Genomic DNA, 23,516 nt, shown 5'->3' on the forward strand with positions numbered 1-23,516 from the left:
TTTCTCCTTAGTTTCATGATATCATTTCCATGATATAAGTGTTGTGGCCCGTCAGCGGCCTGTGCAGCTAGTAGCTGATTCTGACAGCGAGGAGGCTGGTGTGGTGCTGCACCAGCAGCCTGTGCAGCTGGCAGTCGAGTCGGACAGTGAGGAGGCTGGAGAAGATGTGGTGCCAGAGGCGGGGACTCAGCCAGGGCCTTCAGAAGCTCCAGAAGCTCCCTTAAGTGAAGAGGACGAGGAGGAGGAGCCTCTTCTCGATGCATGGGCGCGCAGAGCTGCCAAAAGGCAGGAGTGGCTCCTCAGGAGGAGGTCTCCTCGAGAGTAAGGCTTGGGGCTAATTGGCCACTCCCTTAGCCTATTTAAGGAAGGACGATGACTGAGGCAATTTGCAGGGAACAACTTCGTTCACTCTCCTTCGCGTCTTGATCTTAGTTCTCTGCAAATTGCTTCTGGGCTTTCTGCCAACCCTAGTAAGATTACGATTATTTATTCTTTGGATTCTTGTAGGCTGTTAAGAAAGTTAATTAACAGCCTTTGTTTGAAAAAGACTGATTTAATTTAGTAAACTATGGTTTGTACAGACTTCGTGTGTGCTGCGTTCTTTGGGGTCCGTAGCCAGAGCAGAACAATAAGCTTACTACGGGTAGGTATAGCTGTTTTGTTAATTAACACTGCAGAAGAGCCATGGTGGCGCAGTGGTTAAAATACAGTACTGCAATTCTGCTGACTGCCGGCTGCCAGCAGTTTGGCAGTTCGATTCTCACTGGCTCAAGGTTGACTCAGCCTTCCATCCTTCCGAGGTGGGTAAAATGAGGACCCAGATTGTTGGGGCATAGGCTGACTCTGTAAACTGCTTAGAGAGGGCTCTAAAGCACTGTGAAGCGCTATATAAGTCTAAGTGCTATTGCTATTTGCATCTCAAAGTTATGTTAAATTACATCAGAAAAACAGACTCACCTGCTGTCCCGGTCAGCGTACAATTCCATATGTCGAGGATTAATGGTGGGGTCGATCACCACCCAGGACCCTCCTCGGAGTTCTGCTTGGGGTGGGATATAAACAAGGACTGGTTGCTTATATTCTCGCAGACCATCTACAATGTAGGCCCCAAACTTCAGCACCTGGTCGTACATATCTGGGGAGAAGAAGGACACAGAAGTAAGAAATGGATTTCATGCTTTCTCCCTAATAAATGCCCCGCCCCTCACCTCCACTTTAACTTGTGGGGTTCACTGGTTCGAGCATTTGGCCCCAATCACTTTTTGAGAGAAGACTGGGACAAACTCATGGAAGGAAGAAATCCTTCCAACAGTCTTTAGACACGGACAGCTAAATCAAACGTGAAAATTGTCATGGAACCGCAGGGTAGAACTCTTCTCCTTCAAGACTAAATTTGAAAATGCAAGCGCTGGTATTCAGAGATACACAGGTAGTCCTCGATTTACGACCACATTTGAGCCCAGAGGTTCTGTTGCTAAACGAGAGAGTTGTTGTTAAGTGAGTTTTGCCCCATGTTACGACTTTTCTTGCCGCACTTGTTAAGTGAATCACTGCAGTTGTTAAGTTAGTAACACGGTTGTTTAAGCGAATCCGGCTTCCCCATTGACTTAGCTTGGGAGAAGGTCGCAAAAGGTGATCACGTGAGCCCAGGATACCGCAACCGTCATAAATACATGCCAGTTGCTAAGCATCTGAATTTTGGTCACCTAAGCACGGGGATGCTGCAGCGGTCGTAAGTGTGAAAAACGATCGTATCACTTTTTTCAGTGCTGTTGCAACTTTGAATAGTCACTAAACAAATGGTTGTAAGTCAAGGATTACTTGTAGGGTTTCCTGAAGATGGAGGTCCAATTCTCATGGTTTCATGCCTGAGCAAGAGGTTGGACTAGACTAGAAGACTTCCAAGGTCCCTTCCAATTCTGTTAATCTATTATTCTTTTCCATGCAGGAAGGAAAAAAGGTCTGTAATCCTCACATAAAGGCAAAGGTAAAGGTTCCCCTCGCACATATGTGCTAGTCGCTCCCGACTCTAGGGGGCGGTGCTCATCTCCGTTTCAAAGCCGAAGAGCCAGCGCTGTCCAAAGTCGTCTCCATGGTCATGTGGCTGGCATGACTCAACGCCAAAGGCGCATGGAACGCTGTTCCCTTCCCACCAAAGGTGGTCCCTATTTTTCTACTTGCATTTTTTATGTGCTTTCGAACTGCTAGGTTGGCAGAAGCTGGGACAAGTAACGGGAGCTCACCCCATTACGTGGCACTAGGGATTCGAACCACTGAACTGCCGACCTTTCGATCGACAAACTCAGCGTCTTAGCCACTGAGCAACCGTTTCCCTCAATCCTCACATAAAGACACTTAAATCTTTTTTTTTGCCATGGTTGTTAAGTGAATCACATGGTCTTTCAACGAATCTGGCTTCCCCCAGTGACTTTGCTTGTTGGAAGCCCCCCAGTAAGTCATAACTGATGATCATGTGGTCATAGAATGCTACAACCGTCATAAATACATGCCAGTTGGCCAGTGCCTGAATTTTGATCATGTGACCACAGGGATGCTGTAATGTAATTAATGTAACTAAAGTAATATGTTTGAGGAACGGTTGTAAAGGAGTTATCAGTGTCATCATAACTTTGAATGGCCACTAAACAAACAGTTGTAAGTTGAGGACTACCTGTGCTTAATAACCCACCCACCCCCCAACTTTGCTTTGATCCAGCGTGATCTTTAATTTATTCCCAGGCAAAGAAGAATATAGTAGCTCAAAAAAAAAAAAATGTTGAGGCAAAAAAAGAGGCGTAACTTTTGGTTTAATGTCATGTCTGGATGAAAGAAACAATCCTTTTGTTTCCTATAGCAAATGACAAATTTATTGCTAATTAAACAATCATTTTATTATGTAGCACTGGCAATAAACCACTTGAAACTCCTTTCAGCTAATTCCAGTGTTAAGGAAATAATTGCTCAATTCAAATTATTTTAACCAAATTAATTCTTTAGTAGACTTTTTTTTTTAGTCGCGCTACATAATAAAATAATGGTGTAATTAGCGTGGCATTTTTCACTCCTGCTACGAGCGTATATTTTATGTGGAAAGAGCAGCCTGAGCTAAAGAGGGCTCGTTTGCACCGAGGTAGAGATTTAAAAAAAAATTAAAAAAAAAAATAAAATAAAGAGGAAAGGGAAGTTTGCTGGCAAAGAACTAAAAAATCCCCATAAGCCGTAGCAATTTTATTCAATCCAAGGCACCAACTGTCTATTGAACTGTAACAGCTAATAGTCACTGATACCGGCACTCAACTTTCTGAGGGGGAAAAACGATTTTAATCTTGAATGGTTTAAAATTGTATGTGTATCTGCTCAGGAAAACGTAGCGGGGAAATCTCTAAAAGGTGAGGGTTTATCGAAGGGGTCAAGAGATGTCATTAATGGAGGGAAAGCTGAATTTTTAAAAGCCTGATTTTCCCTGATGCATGGATAGTTTATTACTTTGTTATTAGTTTAATGGTCCTGTTTGGTTTGTACAGATAGTCTCAATAGGGGCACTTAGAACCCAGTTCTGGCTAACCCACATCTCACTCCATGGGCATGTGGCTGCATGGACTGGAGGCTAAAACATATATAAACAACGGTTGCTGGAATTGGGTGTGTCTAGTTTGAGGTCTTTGAACTCTGGTGCTGGAGAAGACTCCTGCGAGTCCCTTGGACTGCAAGGCGCTCAAACCGGTGAGTCAGTCCTAGAGGAGATCAACCCTGACTGCTCCTTAGAAGGCCAGATCCTGAAGATGAAACTGAAATACTTTGGCCACCTAATGAGAAGGAAGGACTCCCTGGAGAAGAGCCTAATGCTGGGAAAGACTGAGGGCAAAAGAAGAAGGGGACGACAGAGAACGAGGTGGCTGGATGGAGTCACCGAAGCAGTAGGTATGAGCTTAAATGGACTCCAGAGGATGGTAGAGGACAGGAAGGCCTGGAGGAACGTTGTCCATGGGGTCGCAATGGGTCGGACACGACTTCGCAACTAACAACAACAACCAAAAGTTTAATGAAAAGAACTAGGGGTGACGTGATAGCAGTCTTCCAATATCTAGGGGCTGTCACAAAGAAGAGGGAATCACGCTATTCTCCAAAGCACCTGAGGGCAGAGCCTTGATAGTACAGTGGTCTACGCACCCTATTATTAACACAGCTGCCTGCAATTTACTGCTGGTTCGAATCTCTCCAAGGCTCAAGGTTGACTCAGCCTTCCATCCTTTCTAAGGTAGGTGAAATGAGGACCCAGTTTGTGGGGGCAATAAGCTGACTTTGTATAAAATATACAAAAGGATGAAGGCTATTGCTTAACGCATTGTAAGCCGCCCTGAGTCTCCAGAGAAGGGCGGCATATAAATCAAATTAAAAATAAAAAAATAAAAATAAAAAAGGGCAGGACAAGAAGCAAAGGGTGGAAACTAATCAAGGAGAGAAGCAATCTAGAGCTAAGGAGAAATTTCCTGACAATTAGAAAAATTAATCAGTGGAACAACTTGCCTCCAGAAGTTGCGAATGCTCCAACACTGGAAGTTTTTAAGAAGAGATTGGACAACTATTTGTCTGAAATGGTATAGCGTTTCCTGCCTGAGTGAGGGTTGGATTAGAAGACCTCCAAGGTCCCTTCCAACTCTGTTATTCTATTCTATTCTATTCTATTCTATTCTATTCTATTCTATTCTATTCTATTCTATTCTATTCTATTCTATTCTATTCTATTCTATTCTATTCCCACTCATGTTGGTCACTCAGCAACTGACCCCCATTGATAGCTCAATTACTAGAGTTACTGCAAAAAAAGCTCATAAAATTGAGTTGGTCAGGAGTTGATCCACTTTATGACATTCACAATTTATGCCTGTATTGTACAGGTTGCACTACTGTCCTAAATCAAAGATTACCTGTAAACCAGGCTTCCTATTGATTAAGTAGCTCCTTGGATGTGTTTTTTTTACAGTTTTATGCCCTGTCCACAGTCTACTGGCTGGGGAATTCTGGGAGTTGAAGTCCATGCCTCTTAAAGTGTTCGAGGTTGAGCAAACCTGAGCTATACTGCAGAGCTATTTAGAGCTAGTCCTCAATTTATGATAAAAATTGAGGCCAGAATTATAGCTGTAAGTTGTGCTGATTATTAAGTAGATCATCATGTGATTGAGCCTGATTTCACGACTTTTACGGCGGTCGTTAAATGAAACCATTGTTTGCAATGGACGTATTTTTGCCAGAAATCAGAAGCAAATGTAAATTTCCAGCAAAAATATTCCAGGGATGATGATGATGATGATGATTTATTAAATTTTTATACCGCCCTTCTCCCGAAGGACTCAGGGCGGTGTACAGCCATATTAAAACAACATATACCCACAAAATTTAAAAACAGTTTAAAATATATTTAACAGCCATAAATATAGTTACTGAGCACCCAAAATGCAATCATATGATCATGGGGGTGAGGGGGCAGCTAATCAGACCTTCAAATCTAGGTTGTAAGTAGCAGGGTCAGTTGTAACTTCCAACAGTCGCTAAGCAACTGGTCGTAGGACAGGTCCTAAAATGGGGCAATATTAACAACTGTCTCCCTTAACAACAGAAATTTTGGGCTCCATTATGATCCTAAGTCGAGGACTACCAGTATCTACTCCATAAAAATTTGAAAGGAGGAAACGAAAGAACAGGTTTTGTCACCAAGCGACAACAGGAAAATATTCCCTATTTCTATCCATTGTCCAACGTTTAATTACAAGGATAACAATTTAATGATAAACTCCTTGCAATTGAAAAAGAAATTATCAACTTTCTTACCCCAAAGGTGCTTTTTCCAAGAGGCAACTGGACTTTCTGGTTTTTCTTTGAAGATGTTTCACTTCTCATCCAAGAAGCTTCTTCTGCTCTGACTGGATGGTGGGAAATGGAGCCTGGATAGCTCAACAGACTAAAAGCCTGTTATTAACATTCAGCTGTCTGCAATTATTGCAAGTTCGAATCTCACCAAGCTCAAGGTTGACTCAGCCTTCCATCCTTTCTAAGGTAGGTAAATTGAGGACCCAGTTTGTGGGGGCAATAAACTGACTTTGTATAAATATACAAAAGGATGAAGGCTATTGCTTAACACATTGTAAGCCGCCCTGAGTTTCCGGAGAAGGGCGGCATATAAATCTAATTTTTTTAAAAAATGGAAGGATTCTAGTCAGAGCTGAAGAAGCTTCTTGGATGAGAAGCGAAACGTCTTCAAAGAAAAACCAGAAAGTCCAATTGCCTCTTGAAAAAAGCACCTTTGGGGCAACCATGACCTGGGTGACTAAGAATCTCCATAGATATCAAGTTTCTTAGCTTCCCTATAAACTAAGGCCGAAGTGGCACAGTGGTTAGAATGTAGTATTGCAGGTTAACTCTGCCCACTGCCAGTAGTTCAATCCTGACTGGCTCAAGGTTGACTCAGCCTTCCATGCTTCCGAGGGGGGTAAAATGAGGGCCCAGATTATTGGGGGCAAGAGGCTGACTCTGTAAACCGCTTAGAGAGGCTTATAAAAGCACTATGAAGCGATATATAAATCTAAATGCTATTGTTACTGCTAAGTGGTATAAACACCCATTCCCACCCACTCCCCTTTTCAGTCCCGAAATGGCTGTCTTCCTCTTTCACCCATGCCTGTCCATTTTAGACTACATTCAAAGCTGGAATTAACCTCAGTCGTATTGATAAGAGTCCTGAAGTACTGAAGGGGAAAAAAACAACAACAACCAATGAAAAACAAAAATGCACCAAATAGGACACGCTTAACAATCATATAGAAAAGATGCTAAATTCATTACTTTTGGCTCTGCTGCTGTACAATCAGTGTTGTTGATTCTTTCTTTAAAGTCTTTTTTTAAAAATTCTGATTAAAGTCTCTGGTAACTGTTCCTTTTTATTGTTATTTATAACCTGTCTCAGAGGGTGGTGCGGAGGGAAAAAAAAGGGGTAACATGAAAAACCCACAGCGAACGACCCCATAGCGCTGCCAGCAAGGCGGTTTAATATCGCTGGGATTTGCATCTTATCAACCCCATTCACGCTGGGCCCGAGACCCCGGTGCTAATTTCCAGTAAATTTCACGCTTGATGTCTCACTGTTGTGGGTCACTGGCAGTTCGTCTAAATAAGCCAGTGCCTCCATCTAAATATTCAAGGCGCGTTTTAACACACACACACACAAAATCATTTTAATTTTTGCAATAGGCTTTGTAGCTGGCTGGAATGCTTCTAGAAGAAGGCAGCCGTTCCCTTCTCAATGTGATTTTATTTATTGTACAGAATTGTATCTGGATGGGGATATAAATACATGCACAGAAGCCAATGTGTATGGATGGCAAACACACACACGCCCCAGTCTAAATTAGACCCCCTGCACTGACTTGTAAAGAATTTCCCCCTTCCTCCACTAATGTCAATTCTCAACATGGCAAAAGCTCCCTCTAATCTTTTCCTTCTCATTACACACAATTTTAGAGTCATTTTACCCACAGTGCAGCCGTTTCTTAGCAATGTGTGTACATATGCATGTATTTGTGTGTTCTTAGGCTCACCAAGGGGTGCTATAATTGTTTATTTTCATTCCCGGCTTAATCCTTTCCTGCTTCTCCTTGTAGCCCGACTAACACGGAAACTAAAATTGCAAACAACTCTCCAAGGGGGGAAACGGCGAGATTGACAACACGAGCCTGGAGTTTTTATACCTGCCTGTGCTGGATAATATCTAAGTAGGAAGTTGTTGGTTTTGTTTTTTTTTTAAGGGGCAAGGCAAAACCTTGGGAGCGATGGCTTTTCATGCAGAGAATCTATTAGATCCCCCAAACCACTCTGCTGGTTCCTGGCCCCTGTTGAGTTTCAGACTGCAGGTTGCTCCGGTGATTTGAGAGCAAGGGGGTACTGTTTTTTGACCAGCCACCGATCAACCTTCAATTTTCCTTCTTCCTGTTAGCCTACAAGCTACGGAGATATACAGGTAGTCCTCGATTTGAGACTATTCGTTTAGCGACAGCTCAAAGTTACAACAGCACTGAAAAAAAAGTAACTTACAACCAGTCCTCGCACTCGCGACCATTGCAGCATTTCCATGGTCACATGATCAAAATTCAGGGGCTTGGCAAACCAGCATGTATTTATGATGGTTGCAGCGTCCTGGGGTTATAACAGAATATCAGAGTTGGAAGGGATCTTGGAGGTCTTCTAGTCCAACCTCCTACTCACACAGGAAACCTTATACCAGGGATCCCCAACTACCGGTCCATGGACCAGCAGAAATCGCAAACAAGTGAAGCCCCATCCGCGGGATGCAGTCAGCATGCAAAAACATGCCCCCATTGGTCTGTAGAAAAACCTGTCTCCAAGGAACCGGTCTCTAGTGCCCAAAAGATTGGGGGCCACTGCCTTATTCCATTTCAGACAAACGGTTGTCCAATCTCTTCTTAAAAACTTCAGTGTTGGAGGATTCACAACTTCTGGAGGCAAACTGTTCCACTGATTAATTGTTCTAACTGTCAGGAAATTTCTCCTTAGTTCTAAGATGCTTCTCTCCTTGATCCGTTTCCATCCATTATTCCTTGTCTGGCCTACAGGTGCTTTGGAGAATAGCTTGACTCCCTCTTCTTTGTGGCAGCCCCTGAGATATTGGAGAACTGCTATCATGTCTCCCCTAGTCCTTCTTTTCATTAAACTAGACATCTCTAATTCCAGCAATCGTTCTTTATATGTTTTAGCCTCCGGTCCCCTAATCATCTTTGTTGCTCTTCTCTGCACTCTTTTCTAGAGTCTCAACATCTTTTTTACATCATGGCGACCAAAGCTGGATGCAGCATTCCAGTGTTCATGTGATCACCATTTGCAACCTTCTCAACTGGTTCCAGCAAGCATGGGGAAAACCAGATTCGCTTAGTGTCCGAATGAGTCACTTAATAACTGCAGCGATTTACTTAACAACCGTGGCAAAAGAGTTGTAAAATTGGGTATAACTCACTTAACCGTGGTGGTGCAGTGGTTAGAAAGCAGTACTGCAGTTCTGCTGACTGCCGGCTGCCAGCAGTTTGGCAGTTCGATTCTCACCGGCTCAAGGTTGAGTCAGCCTTCCATCCTTCTGAGGTCGGTAAAATGAGGACCCAGATTGTTGGGGGCAATATGCTAACTGTCAACCCTGAAGCTGACCTAACCGAGGCCATTTTGAGGCTTCAGTGTTGTCACAGCTGAGGGACAGGGGGGGGGAGTAGAGATAGCTGGATTTTGTAGTCAAAACAAAATACTTTCTCCTGGGAACCAAGGACATTCTCACAAGTGGTCGGACAGAGGAGGAGTGAAGTTACCAGGCAACCGGGCGACACCTTGATTGGACCATGTGACTGATTATATGGGGAAGGAGGAAAACTTTGATTTTTAATTAGGTGAAAACTGCGGGAACATTCAGAGTCAGTTTTCACCAGCCTGTGCCAATCTGATATATCTAATAAACTTATTCTTTGAGGAATTTACCTGCCTCAGAGTTTTGTTTGCTATGGGTGTATTACAGTGGTGAAATCCAAATTTTTTTACTACCGGTTCTGTGGGCATGGCTTGGTGGGCGTGGTGTGGCTTGGTGGGCGTGGCAGGGGAAGAATACTGCAAAATCTCCATTCCCTCCCCACTCCAGGGGAAGGATAGTGCAAAATCCCCATTCCCTCCCCACTCCAGAAGGATACTGCAAAATCCCCATTCCCTCCCCACTCCAGGGAAGGATACTGCAAAATCCCCATTCCCTCTCCACTCCTGGGGGGAAGATATTATAAAATCTCCATTCCCACCTCACTCTGGGGCCAGCCAGAGGTGGTATTTGCCGGTTCTCCGAACTGCTCAAAATTTCTGCTACTGGTTCTCCAGAACCTGTCAGAACCTGCTGGATTTCACCTCTGGTATATTACTTGGAACCCTGACACTAACTCTGTAAACCGCTTAGAGAGGGCTGTAAAGCACTGTGAGGCGTTATACAAGTCTAAGTGCTATTGCTATAGTGCTATCAACAATTGCCTTGATTAGCAATGGAAATCCTGGTTCCAATTGGGGTCGTAAGCGGAGGACTCCCTACATGATGATAAAATAGGAAGCCATCTGAGTGGATGGTACTCTGCTTTTCAGCCCAATTTGTTTTATTTTTCGGAGCCCGGGGGAGGGGGGCAAAGGGTTACTGAAAATAGATACGTTTAGCCTCCCCAAGGCTTGACATCTCTGTTTTGCATCCTTAATTGAAAAGAAAAATAAGTAGCATTGCCAAAAGTCATCACTGTGATGCCAGTATTTAACTATTTGATCCTACGGGGTTTCCAAAGGTCGCTGGAGACCCATGCAGCATGCAGAACATCAAATCCTGATTTACATATCCTCTCCTATTTATGATCATTTGCATCTGTAAATAAAGGGGAGCCTCCATTCATCTCCGAGAAATTGCTTTAAATGAATCAATATGAAATTTGGCACCACAGAACCATCCTGAGTATAGTTAGTCCTCGACTTACAACCGTTCTTTTAGTGAAAGTTCCAAGTTATAAAGGCACAGACAAAAGTGACTTATGATTGTTTTTTCACACTTAGGACTGTTGCGGCATCTCCATGGTCATGTGATAAAAATCTGGGCGCTTAGCAACTGACTCATATTTATGACGGTTGCAGTGTGCCGGGGTCATGTGATCCCCTTTTGTGACCTTCTAACCAGCGAAGTCATTGAAGAAGCCAGATTCACTTAACAACCGTGTTACTCACTTAACAACTGCAATGATTCACTTAACGACTGTGGCAAGAAAGGTTGTAAAATGGGACAAAATTCACTTAGCAACAGAAATGTTGGGCTCAGTTGTGGTCGTAAGTCAAGGACAGCCTGTAAAACAGTGGTTAAGTAGCTAAATATTGACACAGAAAACCACCAGACCGAATCTTCCCGCTGCCATTAATTAATTTTGGTCTGCCCAGTCACCCTAACCATTTTTTTTGTTTTACGAAACAAGAATAGCAATACAGATAGTCCTTGCCTTACAATCATTCATTTAGCGACCAGATTTACTCAAAGACTACGTGCTTCCCTTAACAACTGCAGTGGTTTGCTTAACAACCTAAGCAAAAAAAGGTCTTAAAATAGAGCACAATTCACTTAACTGCCTTGCTTAGCAATTTCAGGTTTCACTTGCGGTCATAAATCAAGGACTATCTATACCACTAAACCCAAAGGTACAACTGGACTTTCTTGTTTTTTTTCTTTTAAGATGTTTCACTTCTCATCCAAGAAGCTTCTTCCGCTCTGACTGGATGGTGGGGAATGGAAAGATTTATACTCCTTGCAGACAGCTTGGTCATTTGCATCCTTTTAGAGAGTCGTTGAGGCCACCTGGAGATTTCTCTGTGTCCTCAGGGTCACCTGAGTAGTGCAAATGGGTGTGGAGCCTTCTTGGAACTGCTGAAAGGACCGTGTTGTAAACAGGAGATAGATGTTGCCATACCCCTCCCTCTCTGTTGACAGAGGGCTGTTCAATTTTGACATAGATGGTCTCTTTGACCCCTCTTTCAAATCAGACCCTGAGGACACAGATAAACCTCCAAGTGGCCTCAAAGACTCTCTAAAATAATGCAAATGACCAGCTGTCTGCAAGGAATATAAATCCTTCCATTCCCCACCGTCCAGTCAGAGCTGAAGAAGCTTCTTGGATGAGAAGCAAAACGTTCTCAAAGAAAAACCAGGAAGTCCAGTTGCCTCTTGAAAAAAGCACTTTTGGGGCAACCATGAGCTGGACGACTGAGAATCTCCATAAACACATACCACTAAACCCACTCCTAAATTCCAATAATTGTCCCTGTCATCTGCTCTCTACCAGCACCACGGTTTCTCACCATACTCCTTCCTCTTTTTTTTTTTTTTAAACAATAATCACCTTTCATTCCACCTGAGAAACCTCTCCAGTTGGCGAAGACGATCAGCGGAAGTCCCTCCCGATTAAAATCCTTGATGGCTTCTGCGGTTTTGAAAGCAGAGTCAGGAAACCAGACTTGGCCAGCTTGCTGGATAATCTGTGGCAAGGGGTGGAAAGAGGGAAGATCAATAATAAATCACACTTTTACCGGCACGGGCAGAGCGAGGTATAGTATGTAAATAGGGAGTAAACCAGTGGTGAAATGTAAAATTTGTTACTACCGGTTCTGTGGGTGTGGCTTGGGGGGGGGGGGTAATGTGACTGGGTGGGCGTGGCCAACTTTTTTTTTTTTTTACTTTTAAAAGGATTTTTTCTACAACCTTAAGAGGTTGCAGAAAAAATGCTTTTAAAAGCCTCTGACGATCAGGCAAATCAGCTGGGATCGTCAGAGGCTTTTAAAAGCATTTTTTTCTGCAAAATGCTTTTAAAAGCCTCTGACAATTCCAGCTGAGCCGCACGATCACCAGAGGCTTTTTTTTTACTTTTAAAAGCATTTTTTCGGCCGAAGAGATTGTAGAAAAAATGCTTTGAAAAGTAAAAAAAAAGCCTCTGATGATCATGTGGCTCAGCTGGGCATTAGGGGGGTGGGCAGAGATTTTTGCTACCAGTTCTCCGAACCACCCACCACCATCGCTACTGGATCGGGTGATCTGGTCCGAACCGGGAGCATTTCACCCCTGGAGTAAACTCCATGTTCACTTGCACCAATGATGTTACTTAATCGAGGAATGAAATATATGCAAACCAACAATGAAACTCAGAGAGCACTCCACAGATTTTGAATTAGACAAGGCTTACTAGATCTGGCATGCCAAAATCCAAGCATCTAATCTTTCTCTAGATTACTAAAAAGCAGAAACATCACTCTGACAACAAAAGTGTATAGTCAAGGCTATGGTTTTCCCAGCTGCAATGTATGGCTGTGAAAGTTGGACCATAAGAAAGACTGAGCGCCAAAGAATTGAGGCCTTTGAACTCTGGTGCTGGAGAAGACTCCTGCGAGTCCCTTGGACTGCAAGGCGATCCAACCGGTCAGTCCTAGAGGAGATCAACTCTGACTGCTCTTTAGAAGGCCAGATCCTGAAGATGGAACTCAAATACTTTGGCCACCGAATGAGAAGGAAGGACTCACTGGAGAAGAGCCTAATGCTGGAAAAGATTGAGGGCAAAAGAAGAAGGGGACGACAGAGAACAAAGTGGCTGGATGGAGTCACTGAAGCAGTCGGAGTGAGCTTAAATGGATTCCGGGGGGTGGTAGAGGACAGGAAGGCCTGGAGGAACGTTGTCCATGGGGTCGCGATGGATCAGACACAACTTCACAACTAACAACAACAGATCTTTCTCTAATTGTTATACAGATGTTACCAGCCCCATATGTGGGTCGTCCACCTTAGAAAATAACACTTACCTTGGCTTCTGAGTCTAGATTTGCGGGATCTGCAGGAATGCTCAGTTCTACTGTCCTCGTTTCAACAGCAACCACTCCAAGTGGTATGCCACCCAGCCTTAAACACAACATTAAATGCATAAGCAACATTCCCCACCGTTGTTCAAAACTCTTGCTTCTGGTTTTTAAAACCTGTGTAATGCTTAGAAGAAGCCTCAGACAAAATGGTTTTTACAAAATAAACTGAAGATAGATAAAGGAAAAGATTTCCCCAGTCCAGTTGTGTCTGATTCTAGAGCCGTGATGGCGAACCTATGGCACGCGTGCCACAGGTGGCATGTAGAGCCATATATGTCGGCACGCGAGTGTTGCCCTAGCTCAGCTCCAGTGCACATGTATGCGCCGGCCACCTGGTTTTCGGGCCTTCCGGGCCCACCGGAAGTCGGGAAACAGGCCGTTTCCGTCCTCCGGAGGGCCTCCGTGGGGGTGGGGGAGGCCATTTTTGCCGTCCCCAGGCTCAAAGAAAGCCTCTGGAGCTTGGGGAGGGGGAAAAAACGGGCCTACCAGGCCCAACGGTAACCTTTTTGCCATTGCGTGCCAAAAGCGGGGAGAGTGGGGGGGGGTCGTGTGCGCATGCACGGGGGCGGGGGGCATTGAATGATGAGTGTGGGCATGCACATGCATGACCCGCCTGCACTCCCCCCGCTTTTGGCACGCGACGGCAAAAATGTTAGCCATCACTGTTCTAGAGGGTGGGTGCTCATCGCTGTTTCTTAGCCGAGGGAGCCAGTGTTGTCCGAAGACATTTCCGTGGTCAAGTGCCCAGCATGACTGAGGTACACTGAGGTACATGCTGTATACCTGTTGTGTCCCACCAGCTTCCAGCAGAGCTAGCAGCAGAGTCAGATAAGGAGGAGGTTGAGGGAAAGCCTGGGTCAGCTTCAGAGTCTTTGGAAGACTCTGTGAAGGAACAGAATCCGAGGCAGAGCTAGGGCCTTCCCTCCTCCCCCAGGTGGAGAGGCAGCTCTCTTCGGGGCCTGAGCTGAGTGACAGAGAGGAACAGATGTGGCCCATCCCAGATGCGCATATGCACAGAGAGGAAAGAAGAGAAGAGCAAAGGAAAACAATAAGCCAGGCCTCAGGGAAAGGCAAATGTAGACGCTAGCTAGCCTCTCCCTGGCTGGGAAATAAATAGGACGGTTTGGGAGTGGCCAGTTGTATACTAGAAACAAACAAATCGTTTGTTTCTAGTATACAGCAAGCAATTTGGATTCCTTGGCCAGAACCAGGTTTTGTTGGGACTAATTACGTTTGATTTTTTGTTTATCCACATGCTGCCCTGTTATAAAAAGTGGGTTGTTTTACTTGTAAGTAAATGGCTTATCATTACTTGCGAATGCTGGGTCCGAATAATACCAAAATGGTACCTATTTATCTATTCACATTTGCATGCTTTCAAACTACTAGGTGATCAGGAGCTGGAGCAGGTAATGGGAGCTCATTCCGTTGTGCGATGCTCAGGTCTCGAACCTGGGCTGTCAGCTTTCCAGCTGAGAAGCTCAGTGTCTTTAACCGCTGAGCCATCACACCCCTAAACTGAACATAAAGAACATAAAACAAGAATAATGAAGAGCCAATGACATAAATAGATGCATCAACCACCCAAATTCTAGATTGGATGTGATTACAGATCCACAGATACATGGATTGTGCACACTTTGAAAATGATTTGTGAGAATGTTTTCGCTTGGATGAGCACAACTCCTTTGTCACTCGTTAAAGCAACTTGCTTTTTTAAAACTTTCTTGCAGGTCTGAGAAACAGTTACTATAACTTTAAAATCTGTAATAATTTTAATGAGTGGACTCTTTAAAGCAGCAGTATCTTTTTTCAGGCCACTTCCCCGTAACAAAGCATTATGCTCTAATTTTTTTAAAAAAGGATGGATTAAATACAAACCACAGATAAATACAGGTAATCCTCAATTTACAACAGTTCCTTTAGTGACTGTTCAAAGTTACGACGACACTGAAAAAAGTGACTTATGACCGTTTTTCAGACTTACAACTGTTGCAGAATTCCCATGGTCATTAATCAAAATCCGGACACTTGGCAACTGACTCATATTTATGACGGTTGCACTACCCCAGGGTCATGTGATCCCCTTTTGCGACCTTCTTACAAGCAAATCCAATGGGGAAGCCAGATTCACTTAACAATCGTGTTACTAACTTAATCACTACAGCGATTCATTTAACTGTGGCAAGAAAGGTTGTAAAATGTGGCAAAATTCACTTAACAAATGTTTCACTTAGCAAAGGAAATATTGGGCTCAATTGTGGTCGTAAATTGAGGACTAGCTGTAATATTCTCTATTAAAGTTCAAAAATATACCTACAGATCCACAAAGATCATGTACAGTCTTGTGGGTTTGGCTTACAAATGGGCTCATTTTATAAAATTAGCCACTGCGTCCCTTTTATGAGGTATAAAATGAGCCCATTTTAAACCTCATAAAAGGGACACGGTGGCTCAGTGGCTAAGATGCTGAGCTTGTCGATCGAAAGGTCGGCAGTTCAGCGGTTTGAATCCCTAGCATCGCATAATGAGGTGAGCTCCCGTTACTTGTCCCAGCTTCTGTCAACCTAGCAGTTCAAAAGCGCGTAGAAAATGCAAGTAGAAAAATAGGGACCACCTTTGGTGGGAAGGTAACAGCGTTCTGTGTGCCTTTGGTGTTTAGTCATGCCGGCCACATGATCACGGAGACGTCTTCAGACAGCGCTGGCTCTTCGGCTTTGAAACAGAGATGAGCACCGCCCCCTAGAGTTGGGAATGACTAGCACATATGTGCGAGGAGAACCTTTACCTTTACCTTATTCCTGACATTTTGAGCTTAAAATGAGTGGTCTTGGCCTTATCAGAAATGTTCTGAAACAGCTCCTGATTCCTGCTCAGAACATGTCTCAAACAATTAGAACTAGCATCAAAACCCTTAAACACCAGAAGAGCTGTCTGAAGCTCGGAACATTCTGAATTCAAAATATTTTGCACCCAAGTAGTTTTGCATTTTGCATTTGCCAATAGCACCCAATGACTCTGATTCCTTTTTAATTCCCTTATCTTGCTATCTTACAGGGTTCTTATACTAATAACACGAATCTTAAGTGCTCTGAGGACGCTAAAGTGCTCTAGGCATAATTATTACTGTCGCTACTATTCTTAATGTTCTTAAAGACTTACCTGGCTCTGCCAACCACAACCGTCTGAGCCCAGGGTTGCATGATCTCCAAAAAAGAGCCGTAATCAAAGAAACCACTCAGCCACTGGCCCTTCTGAGCTGCAAAGATGGGGAGAAAAGGAGAAATATTACGAAGAGTGAGAAACTTAGCATGACTTGGTGCAGAGGTGGGTTTCACATCATTTTACCACCGGTTCGCCGTGCACCGAAAATGTGAGCGCACATGGCTTGCACACATGCGCGCGGCTTAGAAAACGTGGCTAAATAGGACAGCATAGCGCCAGGGTGGGTGCGCGGGTGGGCCTGCAGGTCGCCACTACCGGTTTTCCCGAACCGGCTGAATACCACCACTGACTTGGTGCCATGGAAGATCTTGGTTTGGAGAACAGAAGAGAAGACTTGAGTTCTACTGGAATGGCGAATCTTCTTTCCTTGTCTCAAAGGTGTGTTTTTTTTCCAAAAGGCAACTGTGTTTTTTTTTTTTAACTCTTTGTTTTTCCTTGAAGCTTCTTCAAAACTGAAGAAACTTCCTAGATGAGAAGCAAAACATCTTCAAGGGGGAAAAAAAGTGCAGTTGCCTTTTTTTTTTAAAAAAAAAAGCACCTTTGGGACAACCTTGACGGATGGATGAGAATCTTCATAGACATCTTCTTCCCAACATCCAAGTTGTCCAAGAAGAAGATAGTAAAGAAGAGTTTCCCAACCATAATTTCTCCACTCTTCCACTCATTCCTTTCTTTTCTATTATGAGATCGAGAGCTGGTCTTGAACTTGTGGAAGTCACTTCCCAGAATTCCCCAGCTAGCATAGCTGAATGGACAATTCTGAGAGTTGAAGTCCACAGGTCTTAAAGTTGCCAAGGTTGGACACTCCTGACTTATATAAATATTAGGTGCTCTAGAACAGGGGTCTCCAACGTTGGCAACTTTAAGACTTGTGGACTTCAACTCCCAGAGAACTCTGAGATTTGAAGTCCACAAGTCTTAAAATTGCCATCGCTGGAGACCCCTGCTCTAGAAGCAATGACATTACACTGAGATCACCATCATTTCTTCTTGATGTTCATACTACGGCTTCTGTTCACTCAGTTTTTCAGTTTCTTAAATATTAGACAAAATTAAAAACAGAAATGGCATACTGAAAAGCATCTTTATTGCCTTAGGTTCCCAATAGGTCACTCCAACATTTTTTTAGAAAACAATGGAGTGTAACAGCAGCCCATTACAATGTTTGTAAATTCGCTCACTTGGCCAGAAAAAGCCAAAGATCAGCTGGAAACTGACAGGACACAATATGTTTAATCCATTCACTGAATTAGCTTATGTACTACTCCCTTCACACAATGCACTGACCACACAGGTCCGATTCCAACCACTTAAGTCACTTTAAAAACTAACCGAGGTTAACACTATCCTAGCTAAATTGTATTTGCAAGTGAACCTGTTAAGACCTTTTCCTGCGTGTTGTCCGAATACAGCCGTTGAATGTCAAGGAAGAATTTAGTCTATAAATCTAAACTGCCTCACAGGGTGGGTTGTTGTGGGGAAAATAGGAAGAGGAAAATGTCTTGGATATGTTCAATGCCTTGGGTTATTTGTAAAAAAAATATAATAATAATGGTAGGACACAAATAAATAAATAAACATTTAAAACATTCACCGGAAGCTTTCAAGAAGAGACTGGACTGCCATCTGTCAGAAATGATGTAGGGTCTCCTGCTTGGGTGGGGGGGTTGGACTAGATGACCTACAAGTGACCTACAACTCCGTTGTTATTATTCAAAAAAATCTTTATCTAGCCCAGTGATGGCTAACCTTTTAGGGACCGAGTGACCAAAGCATGTGTGTGTGTGCGAATATGCGCGTGTGCGCCAGAACCCCCAAAATGCAATGCATGTGCGGGCCCCATGCATGCGCCCCACTTCCCACACATGCACACGCGCCCCCCGTGCATTGCCGCATGCCCCCCACCACGCACACCCTACCCCGTGTGTGCACGCACCCCACCCCACCGCATGCACCCCACCCCCACGCACGTGCAGCAGACACCCAACGACCAGCTGGCTGGCGGGAGGCGCGCATGCATGCGCAACAGACCTAAACTGGGACGACGGTTCCAGAGAGGGAGCCGCGTCCCACCTGTGAGATTCGCCATCACGGATCTAGTTTCTTTTATCAGCTGTACTTTGCTTATTCTCAGAAGCTGAGACACACAACTCTCATAAACACCCTGCGCCAATTTCGGACTTCCATCCACTCTGCCACGGATTAGATATCAGTGTATATTTTACCTCAGAACGCCTTAAGAAAAAAATGTCCCATCTTTAACAAATTGCACCAGGAGAGACATATTAAAATGACAAAACCCATCATCTGCCTGCCCTCACCAATGGCTGCCTCTTTAATTTGCTTGTCTGCATAAAAAGAGGGCCATTTATCAGCAGAAAGCATCAGTTATTGTTAAAGGATGGGACACGCGGGTAGCAGAGGGAATTTCTGTTGGTTTAAATAAATAACTCTACAGGGTGTTTCCCCCCCACCCCTCCTTTCTTTCAAGACACTGCAAGCATTTTTCAAAAGAAATCTAAGGCATTACAGCTGTTGTTTTTCAAGCCTCTTCGGTTTTCTAAATTACGTGTTACCTTTTAAAGATAAGTTATTAGGGTTCTTCCGCCCAAATGGGCAATGCTGGCAAGGAAGACACAGATAATTGGCAGTGGCAGATGATAATCCGTACCACAGCAGCCTGGCATATGCTTGAAGGTAGTGTTTCTCGACCTTGGCAACTTTAAACTGTTTGGACGTCAACTCCCAGAATTCTTCAACGTGCTGGCTGGGGAATTGTGGGAATTGAAGTCCACGCTTCTTAGATTTGCTGAGGTTGAGAAACACTGCTCGAAGGTCTCAGATTCGGCTCTTGGGACCTCTTCCCACGACAAGGGCTGGCTCAACATCTGGAAAGTTTGGGCAGCTGTTGAAATCCTAGAGCAGGAGTGTCAAATTGGCGGCCCGTGGGCCGGATGCGTCACACACAGGCTATGCCCACCACAGCTCCGTGAATGGGGAAAACATCGTGAAACGTCACGTGACGGCAAGGTGACGCTGCAGGTTTGACACCCATGTCCTAGAGGCATTGTGATGTTGTCATTAATCCAGCTACAAATGATGTTCAAAATACTGGATTAGTACAAAATTAGGAGAATCCAAAGCAAGGACCCTCAAAAGCCTCTAGGATCTCAAAGCTGCCCAAGTCTTCCAGATGTTGTCACAACCCTTGTGTTGGGAAGAAAGTGTTATTCTGGAGTTTGTGAGATCTTAAAAATGTGACTCAACAAAGGATAACAGAGTTGGAAGGAGCCTTGGAGGTCTTCCAGTCCAACCCCCTGCTCAGGCAGGAAATGCTATACCATTTCAGATAAATGGTTGTCCTGTTTCTTCTTGAAAACTTCCAGTGTTGGAGCACCCACGACTTCTGGAGGCAAGTTGTTCCACAGATCAATTGTTCTGTCAAGAAATTCCCCCTCAGTTCTAGGTTGCTTCTCTCCTTGATTGGTTCCCATCCGTTGCTTTTTGTCCTGCCTTCAGGTGCTTTGGAGAATAGCTTGACCCTGTCTTCTCTGTGACAGACCCTCAAATATTGAAAGACTGCTATCATGTCACCCTTAGTCCTTTTTATTAAACTAGGTAAAGGTTCCCCCGCACATGCGTGCTAGTTATTTCCAGCTCTAGGGGCGGTGCTCATCTCCATTTCTAAGACGAAGAGCCACCGCTGTCCAAAGACGTCTCCGTGGTCATGTGGCTGGCATGACTAAGCACTGAAGGTGCACGGAACGCTGTTACCTTCCCACCAAAGTGGTCCCTATTTTTCTACTTGCATTTTTTATGTGCTTTCGAACTGCTAGGTTGGCAGAAGCTGGGACAAGTAACGGGAGCTCACCCCGTTACGTGGCACTAGGGATTCGAACCGCTGAACTGTCAACCTTTTGATCGACAAGCTCAGTGTCTTACCAACTGAGCCAGTAACCAATTCCTGCAACCGTTCTTCATATGTTTTAGCCTCCAGTCCTTTAATCATCTATGTTGCACTTCTCTGCACTCTTTCTAGAGTCCCAACATCAGAACAGAAATCAACAGAAATCAAATACAAATCACTGAGCTTCCTGCCCCCTCCCTGTCACATCTTAAAGTTGCCAAGTTTGAAAAACACCCGTCTAGTAGTGGATAAAGAGGCTGGACTATGGTAGGAATAGGGAAACCTGAGTTTAGGTCAAGTTAATGTTGAAAAACACAACACGAAACCCAACTGGCTCTAAGCATTGATGCCAACTTTCTCTCTTGCCACTAAGCCTGAATTGGCTTTCTCTGAATCCTTCATTGCACAAACATTGTCTACAAAACCACTGCCAAAAAAAAAAAAAAAAGAAGGAAGGAAGGAAGGAAGGAGGGAGGGAGAGAGGAAGGAAGGAAGGAAGGAAGGAAAGAAGGAAGGAAGGAAGGAAGGAAGGAAGGAAGGAAGGAAGGAAGGAAGGAAGGAAGGTGTCAGCGTCTCAGAACTGACATAGAAAAGGGAGGAGAAGCCTGAACTTTTGCCTGCTAAATCCCTTTGAAGATTCGGTCTCCTCGGAGATGGGGAGGGGGGAGACATTCCTGTGACCTGACGAAGAAAGGAATCAGGAAAGTGACTTGGAAGATAGCCAATGAGAAGCAGAGAATTGGGGATCGGAAAGGGAGGGATTGGGGGCAAAGGTCAGTACTGACCGCGAAGAGTCAGGATCAGGTTGCTGTGCTCAAATAAAGAGAAAATTTCCTTAAAGATTGGCAGTTTGGAAGTTCATTTATTTTGAGATAGCATCGAAACGTGACAGAAGGAAGGAAGGAAGGAAGGAAGGAAGGAAGGAAGGAAGGAAGGAAGGAAGGAAGGAAAAGGAAGGAAGGGGAAGCTCGGTGTTTCTGCCCCTTTCTGTTTCACAATAATTGTGAAAAAGTCCTCCCCAAAGCCAAGTGCAAAACCAATTAAAAGTGGAGATGTAGGGATGCCAACCTTTGCTGACTCCGACAGAATGGAAAGTGTTTTATCAAGCCCAATCTTGAAATTACTATGTTCTAATATACCCGTTTCCCACCCACCCACCCGCTGTAAAACGTGGCCATCTATTTTAAAATTATCTCTTCATCGGAGAGTCCAGAAAGCTGATCGTTTCGATTCCCGGGCCTCGTGTTGAGCGTCAGTTTGAAGAATATCAAGGCGCTATCTCCCCTAATAAACAGCTTTAACTTTTCACCTAAGAGATCTCTCCCTTAACTTATCGGGTAAAATCATCTGCTTCCCTCAACGCCTCTACTAAATTAGAAACCAAAGTCAGTCCGTTTGGAGCATTGCAGACTCAAGACAAGGCAGATGAATTGCCAGCAGATGATTTGAGGGAGGGGAGAAGCAAGGAAGGGGAAGAACATTAGACCCCAAATTGCCAGGGGGAAAAAAGTCTACCATCGTCAACGGTTTCATTCTAAGTAGGAACCAGAAGGCTTGCAATTCCCTCGTTCATTATGGAGGCTAAAACATATGAAGAACGGTTGCAGGAACTGGGTATGCCTAGTTTAATGAAAAGAAGGTCTAGGGGAGACATGATAGCAGTCTTCCAATATCTCAGGGGCTGCCAGAAAGGAGAGGGAGTCAAACTATTCTCCAAAGCACTCGAGGGTAGGACAAGAAGCAACTGATGGAAACTAATCAAGGAGAGAAGCAACTTAGAACTAAGGAGAAATTTCTTGACTATTAGAACAGTTTAATCAGTGGAACAACTTGCCTCCAGAAGTTGTGAATGCTCCAACACTGGAAGTTTTTAAGAAGATGTTGGATAACCATTTGTCTGAAGTGATGTAGGGTTTCCTGCCTGAGAAGGGGGTTGGACTAGAATTTATTTATTTATTTATTGGTTCGATTTATATGCCGCCCTTCTCCGGAGAATCAGGGTGGCTTACAATGCGTTAAGCAATAGCCTTCATACTTTTGTATATACCTGCTTAGTAGGGCTTTCACCCCCCTCCAAGCGGTGTTCTTTTTTATACAAAGTCAGCTTATTGCCGCCACAATCCGGGTCCTCATTTTACCTACCTCGGAAGGATGGAAGGCTGAGTCAACCTTGAGCCTGGTGAGATTTGAACTTGCAGTAATTGCAGGCAGCTGGTGCTACTTAACAGCACTTTAGTCTGCTGCGCCACCAAGGCTCTTCCAACTCTGTTATTCTATTCTATTCTATTCTATTCTATTCTATTCTATTCTATTCTATTCTATTCTATTCTATTCTATTCTATTCATATTTTGATTTCTGGGAGAAATTTGCAATTTTGCATACAAAATACTGGTAATCCTCCACTTACGACCACAATAACCCCAAAATTTCTGTGCCCTGTTTTACAACCTTCCTTGCCATAGTTGTTAAGTGAATCACTACAGTTGTTAAGTTAGTAACACGGTCGTTAAATGAATCTGGCTTCCCTATTGACTTTGTTTGTCAGAAGGTTGCAAAAGGGGATCACGTGAGTCCAGGACACTGCGACCGTCATAAATATGGGTTAGTTGCCAAGCAGCCAAAGTTTCAGCTCTTCTCTACCGTTTAAAAGTATCTGCTTAAATCTGGCCTGCAACATTATTGAGATGACAGAAAAGATCTGCAATTTTTCCTTTCCAAAATATTAGCATGTCTTACATCAAACTGAGTTCAAATAAAAAAATACTAGTCTAGAATATACAAACGACACAGACTTCTAGAAACTTAAACCTGCAGGCAGTCTGAAGCAATTTAATGAGAGTCCCATGAATAGGAATCACTGAAAGATGAGCAATAAGATAAATAAGTATCTTACAGTTCACCATATTGCACTCGTGTCTGAAGCACCGAGGC

At 44.0% G+C, this 23,516-nt stretch overlaps 1 protein-coding gene across 2 annotated transcripts in view; it reads right to left on the minus strand.

Annotated features, from left to right (window-relative positions):
• ACACA (acetyl-CoA carboxylase alpha) overlaps positions 1 to 23,516 on the minus strand; it is a 252,226-nt gene that overhangs the window by 30,898 nt on the left and 197,812 nt on the right. For both annotated transcript variants that reach the window (XM_070932018.1, XM_070932017.1), the window contains 4 exons: positions 16,615 to 16,711; positions 13,396 to 13,492; positions 11,949 to 12,084; positions 958 to 1,135 (listed from right to left, as the gene is read on the minus strand). In XM_070932018.1, coding sequence (XP_070788119.1) covers positions 958 to 1,135; positions 11,949 to 12,084; positions 13,396 to 13,492; positions 16,615 to 16,711 — 508 coding nt within the window. The remainder of the gene's footprint in view (positions 1 to 957; positions 1,136 to 11,948; positions 12,085 to 13,395; positions 13,493 to 16,614; positions 16,712 to 23,516) is intronic.

Source organism: Pituophis catenifer, unplaced genomic scaffold (assembly GCF_029215685.1).
Source record: "Pituophis catenifer annectens isolate HBS135680 unplaced genomic scaffold, rPitCat1.0.hap2 SCAF_1, whole genome shotgun sequence".
Taxonomy (NCBI): Eukaryota; Metazoa; Chordata; class Lepidosauria; order Squamata; family Colubridae; genus Pituophis; species Pituophis catenifer.